This window comes from Apteryx mantelli, chromosome 10, assembly GCF_036417845.1.
Source record: "Apteryx mantelli isolate bAptMan1 chromosome 10, bAptMan1.hap1, whole genome shotgun sequence".
NCBI lineage: Eukaryota > Metazoa > Chordata > Aves > Apterygiformes > Apterygidae > Apteryx > Apteryx mantelli.
In genome coordinates this window covers 7,091,058-7,105,464 of record NC_089987.1, presented here as the reverse complement: position 1 = coordinate 7,105,464, position 14,407 = coordinate 7,091,058, and the positions used below count along the sequence as shown (strand labels likewise).

Sequence of the window (14,407 nt, the reverse complement as noted above, 5' to 3'; positions counted from 1 at the left end):
TAGCCTTGTTGGCTGTGATGATAACTGTAACGGATGTTACAGCTATTTTTCATCAAATGCTTGTTAGTCAATTTATTAGATTCCTAATATACTAATGCACTCGTTTGGCAGGCGTTTCAGCAAAGCAGCCTTGCAGTGGCGTGTACTCACTCAAAGTCACGGTAGCTTGCAGGGTGCTGATTTCTCATCAGCACTCAGAAGATAATTTGCAAATGTGCCATTTATCATTATGCGCTTTGTAGAAGCAGATCTCACGAATGGGATAAACAGATAAGAGTCTAATAATGAACATTTCCTTCCCAAGCACCATTTTCACCTTCCAGAATATTATGTTTTTTATGTATTATAGATATTGCACGTATCTGCATGTGTCTGAGTGTGTGTGTGCTTGTAAAATAGCTGGAGACATAGAGTAGAGTTTTTTAAGGGCGGCTAATGCAATCATTGATCTCTCTGCTGAGGGCCACACAGAGCTGGGAGTAAATTGGAAGTTGTCTAGTGAAATAAATAAGACTTTTATTTTTAATAGTTTAAGAAGTGATGGGCATGCGGGGTTGCTTTCACTGGGAAAAGCCACCAATAACCTTCCAGTTTTCCTTCTCTCCCTGGAAACATGATCATCAGTGGAAAGTTGGTGGTAAAGCCAACGAAAGGATTATTCAGCGGCTGGATGGGAAGGTTTATATGGCAGAGGTTGCTGAGGGAGAGTTTTCTTCCACACCAAAGACAGCACACTGTATGGATGCTCTGACCTGTACTACTGTTTGCCACTGAATTTGACTTTGCATCGATGACTGCTTTTTATTCACTTGTTTGCATTTTCCTGGGGAAAACTTTAAAGTAGCCATAAGATCAGTCTGAAAATGCGATTCCTATCTCCTCTTGTGACATTCAGGGTGGAAGCGCTGCATACAAATCCTTGCCACTTATTTTTCCTTCTGCAGCTGCGATTTTATTAAACGCAAGGTGTAACAAGAGCCCAGCGTAGGAAGCAGCGCCTCTGCCCCGTCACGCTGGGTGTCTAGCACTGCTGAGGGTGTAACTGAGACGCTCCTCTGCTATTACCAGCAGCGCCACGAAACCATGCAAAGATATTGATAATTGATTCCATTTTATATAAGTTAAAAACTAGCTTTTCCCTCCTAGTGTGAAGGTAATGGGTTTTGTCTGTAGAAAGATAATAATCCTATGAACCACTTCTACGCCCTCTATTAAAGAACAGTACAGCTTGCACTTGAACATAATGCCCATGTCAGCTCAGCTTTTTAAACATTCATCTTAAAAGAGTCTTCAAGGACTGGAAAGAGATCTTCCTGAGACATCGAGTTAAGTTTGAGGAATTTAAAAAGTCATGAAGATCCTGTCAATTAATGTGTTTATCCTTATATATCTGCTCTGGGAAAAGTATCTTCAAACATGAAAGGTGTTTTCTTTCAATTAAAAAGTTGTTGTTGCATTTAGTTTCCATGGATAATGCAGAAGGGATTTTTTCCCCCTTTACTGTATTGAGGGATAAATGCATCTCTTTTTTTTCTCCCTACCAGTTTCCTCATCGGAATCTTCATTTATTGCAACAACGAAAAAGAAGGAAAAAACTAAATTGAAACCTTGCCACCAAATTGCTATGCAGGAGGTGACTTGATTTGTAAGCTTAGGTAATTTCATTTTTGTTCACACTCCTTCAATTGAAAGGCTCCCACAAACGGTGTTACAGCAATGAAGGAAGGAGATGGGGGAATTTATCAAGCTATTTATCGAATTATTTTCACAGTCTGTCAAAGTCATAAGCAGGCTGGAGGGGAAACGTAAAGAGTGTGTTCAAACCAAAAAGCACGAGGGAGGGAGCAGCCCGGCTCCGGCACTGCCGGGGAGCCGCGGCAAAGGCACGGGCAGCTCTCAGCTGCCTGGAAACGCGGTCCTGCATGCGGGCTGGGGGTCCTGGCTTCTTGGGCTGCGAAAATGAAATAGAAAATGTCCTTAAACCGCAGGACACATCAGAGTCTTGGCTGGGCTTTACTGCTGGGGCCTGCGTTGAGTGTAAGCGGTGCCTGGCCTCTGCTGGGGGGCGAGCTGTGGGCTGCACGCTTTGGGGAAAACACCTCTGGAGTATGCGTCCTCGGGAGCGGGTCTCTGGAGACGGTATTGACAAAGAAGGGGAAAAAATAAGCAAAAAAGCAACCGAGATTGAAGGAACCAGTCTAGTAAGAAATCTTTAATTGCTAATGAGCTTTAAAGGGTTTGAGAGAGTTAAGTTTTTGTTTTTTTTTAACAAACCAGTTCAAGTACATGCCTTCAGATTATAAAAGTACCTGAAATTGCCTAGAATATCCGCATGCATAGCTTGTTATTATTTACATATATTTACATAGGAAAACAAGAGAAAGATCTACAGTTATTTACAGTCTACATAGGAGAAGAGAAAGGCAGCATAATTGTATTTCCTAAAATACAGTAGTGGAATAGTCAGCACATGCATATTAAGATATATTTGCATGATAGAACGCAAATGTTTTAAGACATACCTTTTTAACTCCCTATGCTAAGGTATAGCATAATAAAGGTAATTTTTTTTTTGTTTTGTTTCTAGTCTATTTGCATCAAGTGCTTTAAAACGTTCACTAACACAGCGGCGGCATTATTTACCCTGGCAATTAAAGCAACAGTACACACGATAATTTCCTACTAACTAGCAACAAGCTGCTGGTGAATGAAATATCTATTGTTTCTCATTATCCATCGACCAACATACAGGGATCTCTCCTTGTAAAGGCAGTGCCTAAGCTATCACCATTAATTATAGAAGTAATATAAATGAGACTCTACAGTATGTACTAAATGAAATATTAACAAGGCCAGTGTCTTTGAGTCTGAAAGATGCACTAACAGGGCACACTTTACAGCGGGCTATCTATGAAAATCACACATACATAATACAGGAGCGCCTGGCTTACAGCTCGAAGCCGAGACATTAGAGGCCTGTTTGCTAGATCTGTATTATTGCAAAATACATTCCCTTAATTAGTTTCTGGAAGACAGAGTTAGCAGTTAATTTCTTACCATGATATGTCCCCATCAAAACACCCTGTGGTTTTTCAATGCATTATATTACTGAAATTTGTGTGTGTGTGTGTGTGTGTGTGTGTATCAACAGATGAAAAACAGTCTTTATCTTTACAACCGAAACAAAGGAGCTTGTTAAATATTTGTCCCAAAAGGTCACTTGCTTGAAAAGCATTGTGTTGTGTGGGGTTTCTTTCACTCACATCTAAAATCGAAGTCAGTCTAAAAAATTATCTGTGCAACGAAGGAGGAATCCAATTGTCAGTATTGTGATGACATTCTTTGCAATACTGCATATGAAAAAAGTCTTAATTTTGACTAGTAATAGTATTAAAAAGCTATATAAATATATACAGCATATACAGTACTGTATGTATACGTACATTTATATAAAGTATATATATAATTAAAGTTAGGTACAGCAAAAACATAAACATTTCAAGTCAGCGTAAGTTAATAACAGAAACGATTTCAACAAATTCTTTTCTATGTATGTCTAAACACCAGCAACCCCTATTCTGATGGTTTAGTTGCAGCAGCATATCTAATCTGTCTTTTTGGCAGGGTATGTTTATTGTCAACAACCTGCTTGCCCAACTCATCAAATTACCCTTGCCCATAAGAATCTGGACTCAGCTGGCTGAATGTGTATTTCAGGATGATTTCCAATATTCTCCAAAGGCTTTCCATTTTCGACAATGGCAAGTCGTTTATGTGACTCATGTCTGTATAAATGCCCATTGCAAAATCTCAGAAGGTGAGTGGCAGAGATTTGCCAGTGTGCTCAGCTCCTGGCACTGCTGCCGTCATGCCCCGGGGGCTGTCTCCGAGGTGCTCTCTGCTTCCCGCTCCGCTGGCCGGTGTTGGCACATAGGGTAGGGGGTAAGCATGGACAGCAACATGATACAGCCAACCTGATCACACCCTTACCCCATCACACCCTGAAATGACCACTGGTAATTTTCCTCCGTGATTTTTCCCAAATCCAGAAATGAGCGGAAGTGTGCAATATCACCCCTCTGCCCCATGCTATCATGAGTGTCATAACACAGCAAGAGCAGAAAAGGGAAGCAAGGCTAAACTGGAGCAATTTGCATGAAATGTTCATAACTGCCACTTCAGTGGAGTAATGATTTCATAAAAGTGTAAATGAGGTGTAAACGGGAGTTCAGCAGGCAGGAGAAGGCAGTTCAGGAGTGATCGGTGTGGAAGTCTGGTGTGGGTAGAAAGGCCAGGGTGCGCAGTCTGCAGGACGTGCTGCCACCACCACTGAAATGCTGCTTCTGCAAGGTAAAGCCGTATGTCCTGTTAAAGTTTTTGAGGCTTAAGATGGCTCCATGTCAGGTTTAAAACACTTTTCAGAAACTGATTGTGGACTTTAATAAGATACGAGAAAGAGAGAGGAACATAGTGCTATCTGCAGGAACCAGGTCCCTTCCTGGTGCTTCCTTAAGAGCAATCAGGATGTATAGACATGGGTGTCTGGTGCTGTCTTAAACGTCCTGGGGTAGCTGAGACATCTGCAAGGGGCTGGCAGATACAGTACAGGACCTATGGGAAATCTGTGCCCTTCTGGAGGACAGCTGGAGAGCATGTGGGATATCCTAAGGCATCTCAAGTGTCATGAGACCCCTATGTTAGGCAACTGAATCCCACCCCTGGTATGCCATCTATGGCTCTTTCTCACATATGCAATGTGTAGCAGAGATGAACCCATGGAGCTCCCTTTCAGGGACTGGTTCCCTCTAAAGCATCTATTTTGGAAAAAAAATCCGCTGGTATTTTGGCTAACAGGAGTATTTCTAAGCTCAATTTCCCTGTGAGCTGGGCAAAAAGAAACAGGGCATGGGTGAGAGAGGGAAGATATTGGAATAGGGCCCAGTGTAGCAGACAGTTTCACAAGTTGAAGAATGAAGTTTATACAATAGAGAAAAATATGCATGATTTTAAAAGGTAATTACATTTTTATCAGCTATTTTTCCAGCCTGGTTCTACATCTTCTAAGCATTTTAACAATGGCTGATAATATAACACTTTATACTTACACAGTGCTTTCCAACAATAGATCTGAAAGCACTCTATAAACGTGAACTAGTCCTCACAACACCCCTGTGAGGTGGGTAAATAATAGTAACTCTCCCCATTTTACAGATGGGAAAAGTGAGGTACATGGTGTTAAGTGACCTGTCCAAGTTCACTCACTAAGTCGAAGTCGAAATGAGAAAACCAACCCAGTTCTCCTGACTTAATGTCCCAAGTTGCATTATTTTTCCTGTGGAACGACTGCAGACAATCTGTTTGACACTGGATGTTGGACGTTGGAAGTTTTCAAGCACTGTCATTGCCGTAATTGAGAACATATGGGGTGTTGCATAACACAAACGACATGGTGCGTTATCAAAATACATTTATTACAATGGACGCATTTTCTTTTGCAAAGTTAAAACCCAGAATGTAGGTTAAATATAGCTGCATATGCTGAATAGTTGAAATAATCACTAGGTCTTAATGCCTCAGCAGTTGAAAACAAATCCTCTTTCGTGAACTACTGCAGTTTCCTTACTCAAAGAATATAGCACATTTATCTTCTATAACATATGTAAAGAATACTGTAAATGTGTAAAGGTCTTAATGAATCTAAGAAAAGTTACAGCTCGAAACCAACTAGTTAATGCTTTGCAAGTAGAGAAGCTGTTAGAGTTCTGAGTCTTTGTAGTTGGGAATTAATTGAAAAGGGAATTCATCAGAAAAAAAACAGACCTTATAGATTTTGGTTTATGCGTTGTATTATCTTCTAAGAGACGCTTTGCTGGTTTAAATGTGGTGATGGGGGAGGGGGAGGTGGTTGCGAATCTCTGGTTTAGATGTGGTTCGGTGAGACCTTTGAAAAGATTGTAATTACAAAGTCAGCTCAGGTCATGTTATCTTGCTGGCACTTGGGTGGAGATGGGACCTGAAGTCAACTGAGCCTGACTTGTTTATTAGATCATATTTGGCAGCTCCAAAGTTTTATTTTTTTAGTTGCAGATATGATTACAGTTTATCATGCTCACCCAAACTTGCAAAGGCAGGTCTCAATTTCATATTTCCCTGCTGAAAAAGCAATCAGGGAATCCTATTTTCATACGGTAGAATAATACATAGATATTCTGAGTGTTACTCGCAAGGTAACAGTGCATCTGGGATCGCTCTGAGTAAGGGGACTGCAGCAAGACCTGAGCAGGTCTCGTAGTATGTCACGTGTGAGACTAAACCTTGTTCGCTGCCTTGCGCAAAAAGTAGCTATCCATCCCTCACACCGCTGAGTTGCCCAAGTAGGAAACGGGGCAGAAGGACGCCTCACGCCGGGAAGCGGTGCCCGCGGCTCCTGCAGCTCCAGCACAGCTGATGACGGCACTGCACAGCCCTCGAGACTGACTCCCAGAAGCACCTCAGATCCTGGGAAGTCCTGGAGGCTGAATGACTTGCTGGTGAGGACGTAATGACTGAGACTTGCCAGTGTTTTCCGGAGAGGTCGCCATGCTCTGTGTCGTTAGGCCGTGCACACAGACTCGGGCTTGGTGGGAAAACACCGCCAGTTCAGCTCATCTAGAGAGGCATTTAGTATTACGAAGAAAGGAGTCGGTTTATTCTGAGACTCTGCACTCAAATCCCAGCTGGGGGTTGCTAGAAATCCCAAACAGAAGCAAATGAGTGCAATTTTATCACAGGAGAGAAGCCAGGAGACGGCTGCTGAGCTGCAATGGGGCCGAGGGCCTGGGCAGTACTGCGCGGGCACGGCAGCCGGCTGGCCTGGGATGTGTCGCCGGGCAGCTGGCCCGGAGCCGCTTTCCACCAGCATCGGTTTCAGGGAGGTAACGCGCAGCAGACCAGGTCCACCGCCACCGCAGATCCGCGCAGCCTCGCTGCGGCGAGCCGACCTGTGCTGCTTTACAGCCGCTGAGGTTGCAGCTCTACCTTCAGAATCTGGTTTTGCAAATTTGGACCCGATCCTTATGGGCCTAGGCACCCTACAATTTTGTTTGTTTTTCCAAGGAGATGTTATATTTCGTATCAAATCAGTAAATGCCCGTTGCTGAAGCTGGCTGATGAACTAAAGTGCCCTTTCTAGCAGAATGGATGTTAGCTCTTCAGAGTGGTTTTCAGAGACACTGAGAAGGTATAGGAGACTTCTTGTATTTCATGATCTGGAGTATGCTCGTGTTACCTCATCTTCGCACGGCTGTATGAGAAGTTATTCCCCTAGGAATGCTACGTTCACAGTGCTGTTGTGTCGACCTGGTATTTTTGTGTTAGGAATGTGTTTGCGTTGTCTAATAGACCTGAGATGAATGACAAGAAAAGCCTGAAGAGCTTTAAGGAAGCACCTGCCTTTTTACGTGCCTTGAGCTGCTGCCTTGAGCCTGGATCTTGTCACAAATATTCGCCTCTCTTGTCATTTTGAATTCACCTCTTTCCACTGGCACTATGCTGAACTTAAGCGCAGGCGACCAACATAACTGGCCTTTATCCTTAATTTTTAATAATAAAATAAAAACTCCTTTTCAAAGAAGCTGATTCCATCTCGCTGATAGGCAATGTTTAATGTTATTTGTATGCCCTTAGCATAGTTTAGAATGGATCTTATTCATTTGTAGTTGAAAAGTATACAGATAAGTTATGGCTTTGTTTCTATTATTTATATGCTTCATACGTAGACCTGCTTCAGAACAGGAATCTAGTTTTAGAAAATAAACATGCATTTGAAACTGGACAAATCTGAAAACTAAACATTAACTGTGTAATATGTTTTCTTATCAGGAACATAAATGGTATCTTAGAATACTAACAAATGCATTACATATATTTGTGAGGGTTTTACCATATACTGTATATCAGGAACCCCTTTTCTTTAACCATTAAGATATTCAATATTCATTTGTATTCAGTGCCATCAGTTACAAATTGATAGCTAGCAGTTATGAAATATATGCCTATGAACTAGTAGCTACTTAGTATTTTTATCTCAACAAAGGATTTTAGACGATGGATAATGTAGATCTTTGAGCCTCAACTATAAATAAACAGCAACTGCTTTACAAATCCCCCTCTGCTGTAGTTTAAGATTGTATTACAAAACTGACAAATGATTTGCAAAAGAGAATGAGGAACCCTTATTACCAAGACACTCTTCAACTTAATCCAAAACAAGATTCCCGGGTAATTTTACATACACTGGCAAGATTGATGGCCTGGCGCTAGCCTAGCAGCTTTCAGATGTTTGCCCGGATCGGAAACGGCATTGAGGCATGATTAAAGATTCACTTGGGCTTCTCACAAATTCTTCATCCTGTGTATTCATCGTCCCAGCTCCCTGCCTGTGTTGCAGGTTAAGGAAGGCTGACCCCAGCTTTGGTGATTAGCACCATATACCCCGACAGGCGTACGGGGGGGAAAAAAAAAAAAGTTTAGGTTGCCCAGAGCTTCTATCGTTGTTTATAAGTTTAAATTGTTTGGGGTGGGGTGGGAGTTAATCACAATAGATCAGGGAAGGTGTGTGACAACTGACAAGCTCATTGTTTAAGACTTTTTTAACAAAGTTGTTAACATTAATTCTTTTATATAGTACTCTAATCTTTTTCAAATTATGTTCTGACATGGCACAAACCGCTTGGCATTGAAAGTCATTCAACAGTGATTAAAGTGCTCTTTTTATCAGTTTAAGGATGTTTCATCTCCTATCAGCAGCATGGAATTGTTTACTAATTAGACTCCCTAACATCCTGTTCTGTCTTACGCGGAGGGTATGTGAGCAGGAAAGCTGATGAGCAAAAAATTAAGACTTGTTATTAAACCGTCATAGGGCCTAACATATAAAGATGTCATTCACACGGCTGTGTTGATAAGGGATAAACAGTATTTGCTGGGAACCTGAGCAGCTTTCTGCCTGGTTGTGCAGGGGTGGAAGTGCAGGCAATGTGAAGTTACCTGCAGCTCTGGCTCTTCCTGGAGGTTTCTGGTCTATCAGTTGTAGATGCAAAGTGGCAATTTGTCCCCTACGTACCGTCCCGTGCAGCACAGCATGTACGTGGAAAGCTGGGAGCTTGCAGGTACCTGAGGGCCCGGCTTTGAGCAGGAGGCTGAATTACAGACCTCCCGACAGCCCTCCCTGCCAAAATTATTGCTTGGATCCTGGGACTCTGTGATAGTGGTTCCCGCGCTGTCCTTGGGCACGTCACTTAAGCAGAGAGCCTCAGTGTCTGAATGCAACTACTGCACGTTCGTCCAAGGAACTCCAGCGCTGGGATAGCTCTGAGACTCTGGCATTTACCTTCTGGTTTGTGTTTTGCCGTTGGAGGGAAGCTGCTTGGCTTGATTAGTTCCTGTCTGCCCACTATTCTGAAATATTAAAGCTTTACCCTCTGTCAACAATGGGATAAATATGGCTGCATTTCTCTTAAGTTATAAAAAAGGAACTTCTCTGTCAGTGACAGAGCCATTGAACATTTTCCTCCAAACCAGCCAACAGGACTGAGACATTTAGAAAGAGGTAAAGGAGTACACCACCGAAAAGCGAATGGCACATTGCTTGCATCCAGTTCTCAGGGAAGCACTGGAGGCATCACATGATAAAGTGCTTTGGGCTTCCAGCCACATAATCTTTTATCGCTTAAAGTAAATATCCTATACTCACACAGGGAAGACTGTTCTCTTCGTTTGGAGTTTAGGTTGTGTCAACGTTCGAGGTATAAACCACTGCTGTTATACCGGGGGACATTTTTTCTGCCTGCTGAGAATTTTATTTAAAAGTCATCAGATTTGGCTCATTTGAAAAGACGAATTATTGTTTGGTTTGGATTTTAATCTACTCTGATAAACTTCCATTTTACGAATTAGCCAAATTCTATTACAGCTAGCCTGAGTTTAGCTTGGCTGGAATGATGCTTTTCAGCGATAGCTTAAGGGCTCTTGCTCTGCATTGAGCACTTTAGTTTAATTTTACCTTTCTAATAAAAGTCCACTTGAATTGCTTGCTAAACCTAATAATACTCTTCAGGGGCTTTGAATCATTCTAAACAGCTGAATGCAGTGATCATACCTGTGCTGTGGAGCTTTATAGGATAGTTCAAATGAGTATAGGAACTTTATTGGTCTCTATTAATATTATTTTTAATAGAACTCTCTTGCGTTTCCCCTATTGCCTTTAAGATACTTTCTCTTTTTAAAAAAAAGATATTGGTTTAATAAGAGGATTACTATGTACTACACTAACTTTAAAAATATTTTGGTCTGGTCATAAATATATGCCTTTCAAAATACTTAACACAGAGTTTTGGTTTTGTCCGAGGCTTTACCTTGTTATGGGAGATCATTTCTAAGCTGTGGAGTCATCATTATCAGTTTAATCCCATCTTCTGAGAAAAATGCATATCTTGCAAACAAATATGCCTTTCTTTGCAGTTGCAAAATTGAGAAGCCTCAATTAAGGAGAATTTGGCCTTTTTAGGCTGGTTGCTGCCCTTGAAAGAGGAGAATGCAAAGTAGAGGTCCTCCGGTGGCCATGCCGTTCCAGGCTGACCCTCTCGCAGCACCCTGAGTTTCCTTCGTTATGACCGGGAAAGGTCAGAAAAAATGAACTGGAGGAAAATCACCAGAGATTGAAGCCTATTCTCTTTCCCCCATTAAATTATCCTAATGTGGCAACATCTAATTTCTCTTCGTTTACTTTTTCTCTCCTACTTGGCAGCCTCTTTATTCTGATTCCTATCAGCTCATAATTAGTTGCCACAGAAAGGACTATGATGTACATAAATAATCATAAGATGCCAGATAAACTGTATCGGTTTCAAATTAGTGTTGTGCGCAGTGTCTTGCTATGCGCTCTAACCTATTATTTTTAATTACAGTTTACAAAGCAAACGAGCTTCTTGCCCTTTTTGCAGCTCTCCTGGCGTTGTGCTTCCGAGCCTGGCCGCGAAGCACCGCGTCACCTGCTCAGGTGCTCTGGCCAGGACCCCGTGGCCTCGCTGCCCGGATTCCTGTCGCAGAAAGTCAGAGAAATCCCTTCCTCCCATTTGAACATAGGTTCACTTGGTGTTAAAAAAAAAAAAAAAGGAAGGAGAAAAACCTCCTGCTCCACAAAAGCCTCTAATCTACCTGCTCCATTTCTTAAAGCGCTATGAGACATGAGAAATGGTTGTTACGGAACAAAAAAAAAAGAAAACAAAAAACCACTGGAAAGCCTTGTGTCTCTGCAAAATAAGAACTGCCCGGTGCCTGCAGCAGATAAGTGTTCTTGCAAGGTGGTGGTGACAAGCGCCACACTAAAATTGTTGATCAGAGATATATGGACAGTTTTGGCACAAATCCCAATTGCACTTTACATGATAGGTCTTAATTGGAGTGCCCAGGTTCATTTTGTACAAGAGGTTTAAAAAAACAAACAAACATTTTATGCATATCTATATGTATACATATATATATGTATATGTCAGTCTGCACTGCTTATCAAGATTAGGAAGTGGTGGTGCTCAAGGTATACAGTAAGTATTTTCTGTGCTGTAAAGGAAAACCGGGCAAGTTTTGGGTGCTGCTTTTAAATCTGACTCGGCTTTTCTGGTTTGAAATAGCAGCTGGAGGGATTCTGCTGTTCTGGTTCAGGCGGGATTCTCCCTGAAGCCGATCCAAGATTTTGTCATAAAGATGCAGAGACCAGGGCTTTGGTTCAGGGTTTTCTTTTTTCTTTTCTTTTGCTTTAAGAGGTATTAAAAGGAAAGAAAAAAAAATCCTCAAAATTGCAAATTGCAATTGCAAATTGCAAAACGGCAAATAAGCGGCCTTTGGACGGGAAGGCAGCGTCTTTAGCAGCGTCCCCCCTCTGTTTTGGCATTGTGGGTTAACTTGGCAGCTGCGATGCTTTTTACCGCTGCTCCTACAAGACACATGGCTTCACGGTCAGAAGTACAAGAAAAAAATATATATATTTACTGATTTTTTTTTTTTTTTAATTTCAGCAACAGGGAGCTGCCACCACCGTCTACTGCGCCACGGCGCCGGAGCTGGAGGGCCTGGGCGGGATGTACTTCAACAACTGCTGCCGCTGCCCGCCGTCGCGCGAGGCGCAGAGCGCCGTGGCGGCCGCGGCGCTCTGGGAGCTGAGCGAGGGGCTGCTGCGGCGGCGAGCCGGACGCCGGGGCCCCTAGCCGGCGGCTCCCGCCGGGAAGGTTCCCGCGCCCCCGGGGGCACCGCTCGGGCTGCTCCGGGAGAGCGGCGCGGCAGACGCTGCTTGGCTTGGCTTGGCTTGGCTTGGCGGGAGGGCATGTCGCCCAGCGCGGGGCTTCCTCTTTATTTTGGCAATTGCTGGCTGCTCGGCTGTGCGCATCGATCGGGAGCTGCTGGGGCTGCGGGGCCTTTTGCCTGCGCGGATTTTGTTGGGTGTGGCAAATAGAAAGGTGACTGAGCAAGGAAAGCTGTCCTGCCCTTGGCTGCTGGCTGCAAATGCAACTGCGCTGTTGAGAAAAAGAAGGTGCGAGAAGACATCTGAACAGAAACAGTAAATTCACAGCTAATTAAATATTTCTGCTTTTTTCTTAAAAGATTATAATAAAAGATATGTTGTAAACCATTCCCTAAATACTGTAGGGTTAGGAAAGATGATGTCGTCTCCTTAAGAACACACAGGGTGTAATCAGGGGGTTTAAATGGTATTTCCATCCATTTCTCAGTTCACAGTTTTAAGGAGTTTTTTTTCTTTAAAGTTCACAGTTTCTCAGTTGTCCTGATACTGTATCCCATTCCAAATCTCTCAGTTCTTTTCTTTCAATTTAAATTTAATAAAACAACATGCTTGAATACGGTCACCTGAAGAGTGAGTTTGTCTCATTTCTGCAAATGTCTTAGTTCCAATTTTTTTTTTTTTTAGAAAAGAAAACTTGAGGAAAAATAAAGAGCTTCTTGTTGATGCCAAGAAAACGCTGTTTTTTTCTTGTTTCTTTCTGAGTTCATTTTTTGTGTTTTGTGCTTTGTAGCTGTCTTCATGCCAGAACGTTGTCCTAAGCCATCACCAGTCCAGCATCACATTTTCTGTAGACAAAATATAAGCAAATAAATAGAAGGACACATTGTTAATGGAACATTATTTGATCCCCCCTTGTTTATGATTTCTTGTTAACAGACTGTCTTCTATAATAGTTTCATTTTGAGATGCGCAATGCATTTGATTAGCTGTTGAATAGGTATTAAAATCCAGGAATGTATTCATCAGGAAGAAGTAGCTGAAGTATCCTCCTATAAAAAAAAAACAAATCTATGTAAAGAATGATAATGTTACAGTGTAACAGCTCTATCTTGCAGTTATATATTACAATTTTTTTTTTTTTGAGTTTATGGCTAGTTCTAGTTTAGTGAGAGAGATCTCCAAAGCAAGGGGGAAAAACAGAGGATGAACTTGTTTCTGCTTTCTTGAATAGGAAGTTATTCAAGAAAGCACATCACCTCTTTTCAGCCTTTTGGGGGGAAAAAAATCCCAGAAGTTCTGCCCAGCCTGTGCTACCCAGACGATATCCCAGTGTAGCACCGTGTCTGGAAACTTCGGTGGCACGGGCCAAAGCGTTTGAAGGCTGAGGCGGGGATTACAGCCGAATCCCAGGGGACGCTGGCAGATTTGCTGGGAGAAAAGCTGATTCACTTTTGTCACCTGTGCAACGGCCTTCTCAAATGCGTTAGTTTTCCTTCTCAAGGCAAAGAAAGAATTACTCTCATATGACAATGCAACCAGCCCAAGCCAGCGGAGTTTTCAGCAGGACTCGACGGTGCCGGGCTCGGGGGCAGCAGCAGTTAAACTTTGCCGGTGGCCTGGGCCTTGTGGTCCATTTAGGCAAACATTAACAACCGATAATGAACACCCTGTCATTCCTTATTGCTGAAATATTGTACGCTTCTATGAGAATTCAGTACTTAAGGAGATTGCCTACCTTCCTGCAAAGGATATCTGCAAGGGGGGTTTCCTAGGTACAGGCTCACTCTTTCAGCATTTTTAAGGTCAGCATAGCTCTACATTAGTGTGAAAGTAAGCAGCCCTGTGCCTTTAAGGAATTGATCAGGTTCCTCTAGTTCCTATTTCCAGTTAATAAATATTTATTGACACTAGTGTATTACCCTATCTAGATTTTTATTATCACCATTTTCTCCACCTCAAATGAAGTGATTTTCTTTTTCTTTCTCCTTTTTTTCTGCTTCATCTCTTTCCCCCTTTCCCTTTCCCTCTTTCTTTCTTTTTCTTTCCCCTTCTTTCTTTCTTTTCTCTCCCTTTCCCTTTCCCTTCCCTTTCTTTCTTTCTCTTTCTCTTTCTTTCTCTTTCTCTTTCTCT

General features: G+C 42.3%; 1 protein-coding gene across 4 annotated transcripts in view; it reads left to right on the top strand.

Moving 5' to 3' along the window:
• WWOX (WW domain containing oxidoreductase) overlaps positions 1-12,899 on the top strand; it is a 524,615-nt gene extending 511,716 nt beyond the window's left edge. For 2 of the 4 annotated variants that reach the window (XM_067302452.1, XM_067302448.1), the window contains exon 9: positions 12,054-12,899. In XM_067302452.1, coding sequence (XP_067158553.1) covers positions 12,054-12,242 — 189 coding nt within the window. In that variant the 3' untranslated portion in view covers positions 12,243-12,899. The remainder of the gene's footprint in view (positions 1-12,053) is intronic. The other 2 variants (XM_067302450.1, XM_067302449.1) reach the window with 2 other exon arrangements.
• Positions 12,900-14,407: the final 1,508 nt, after the last annotated feature.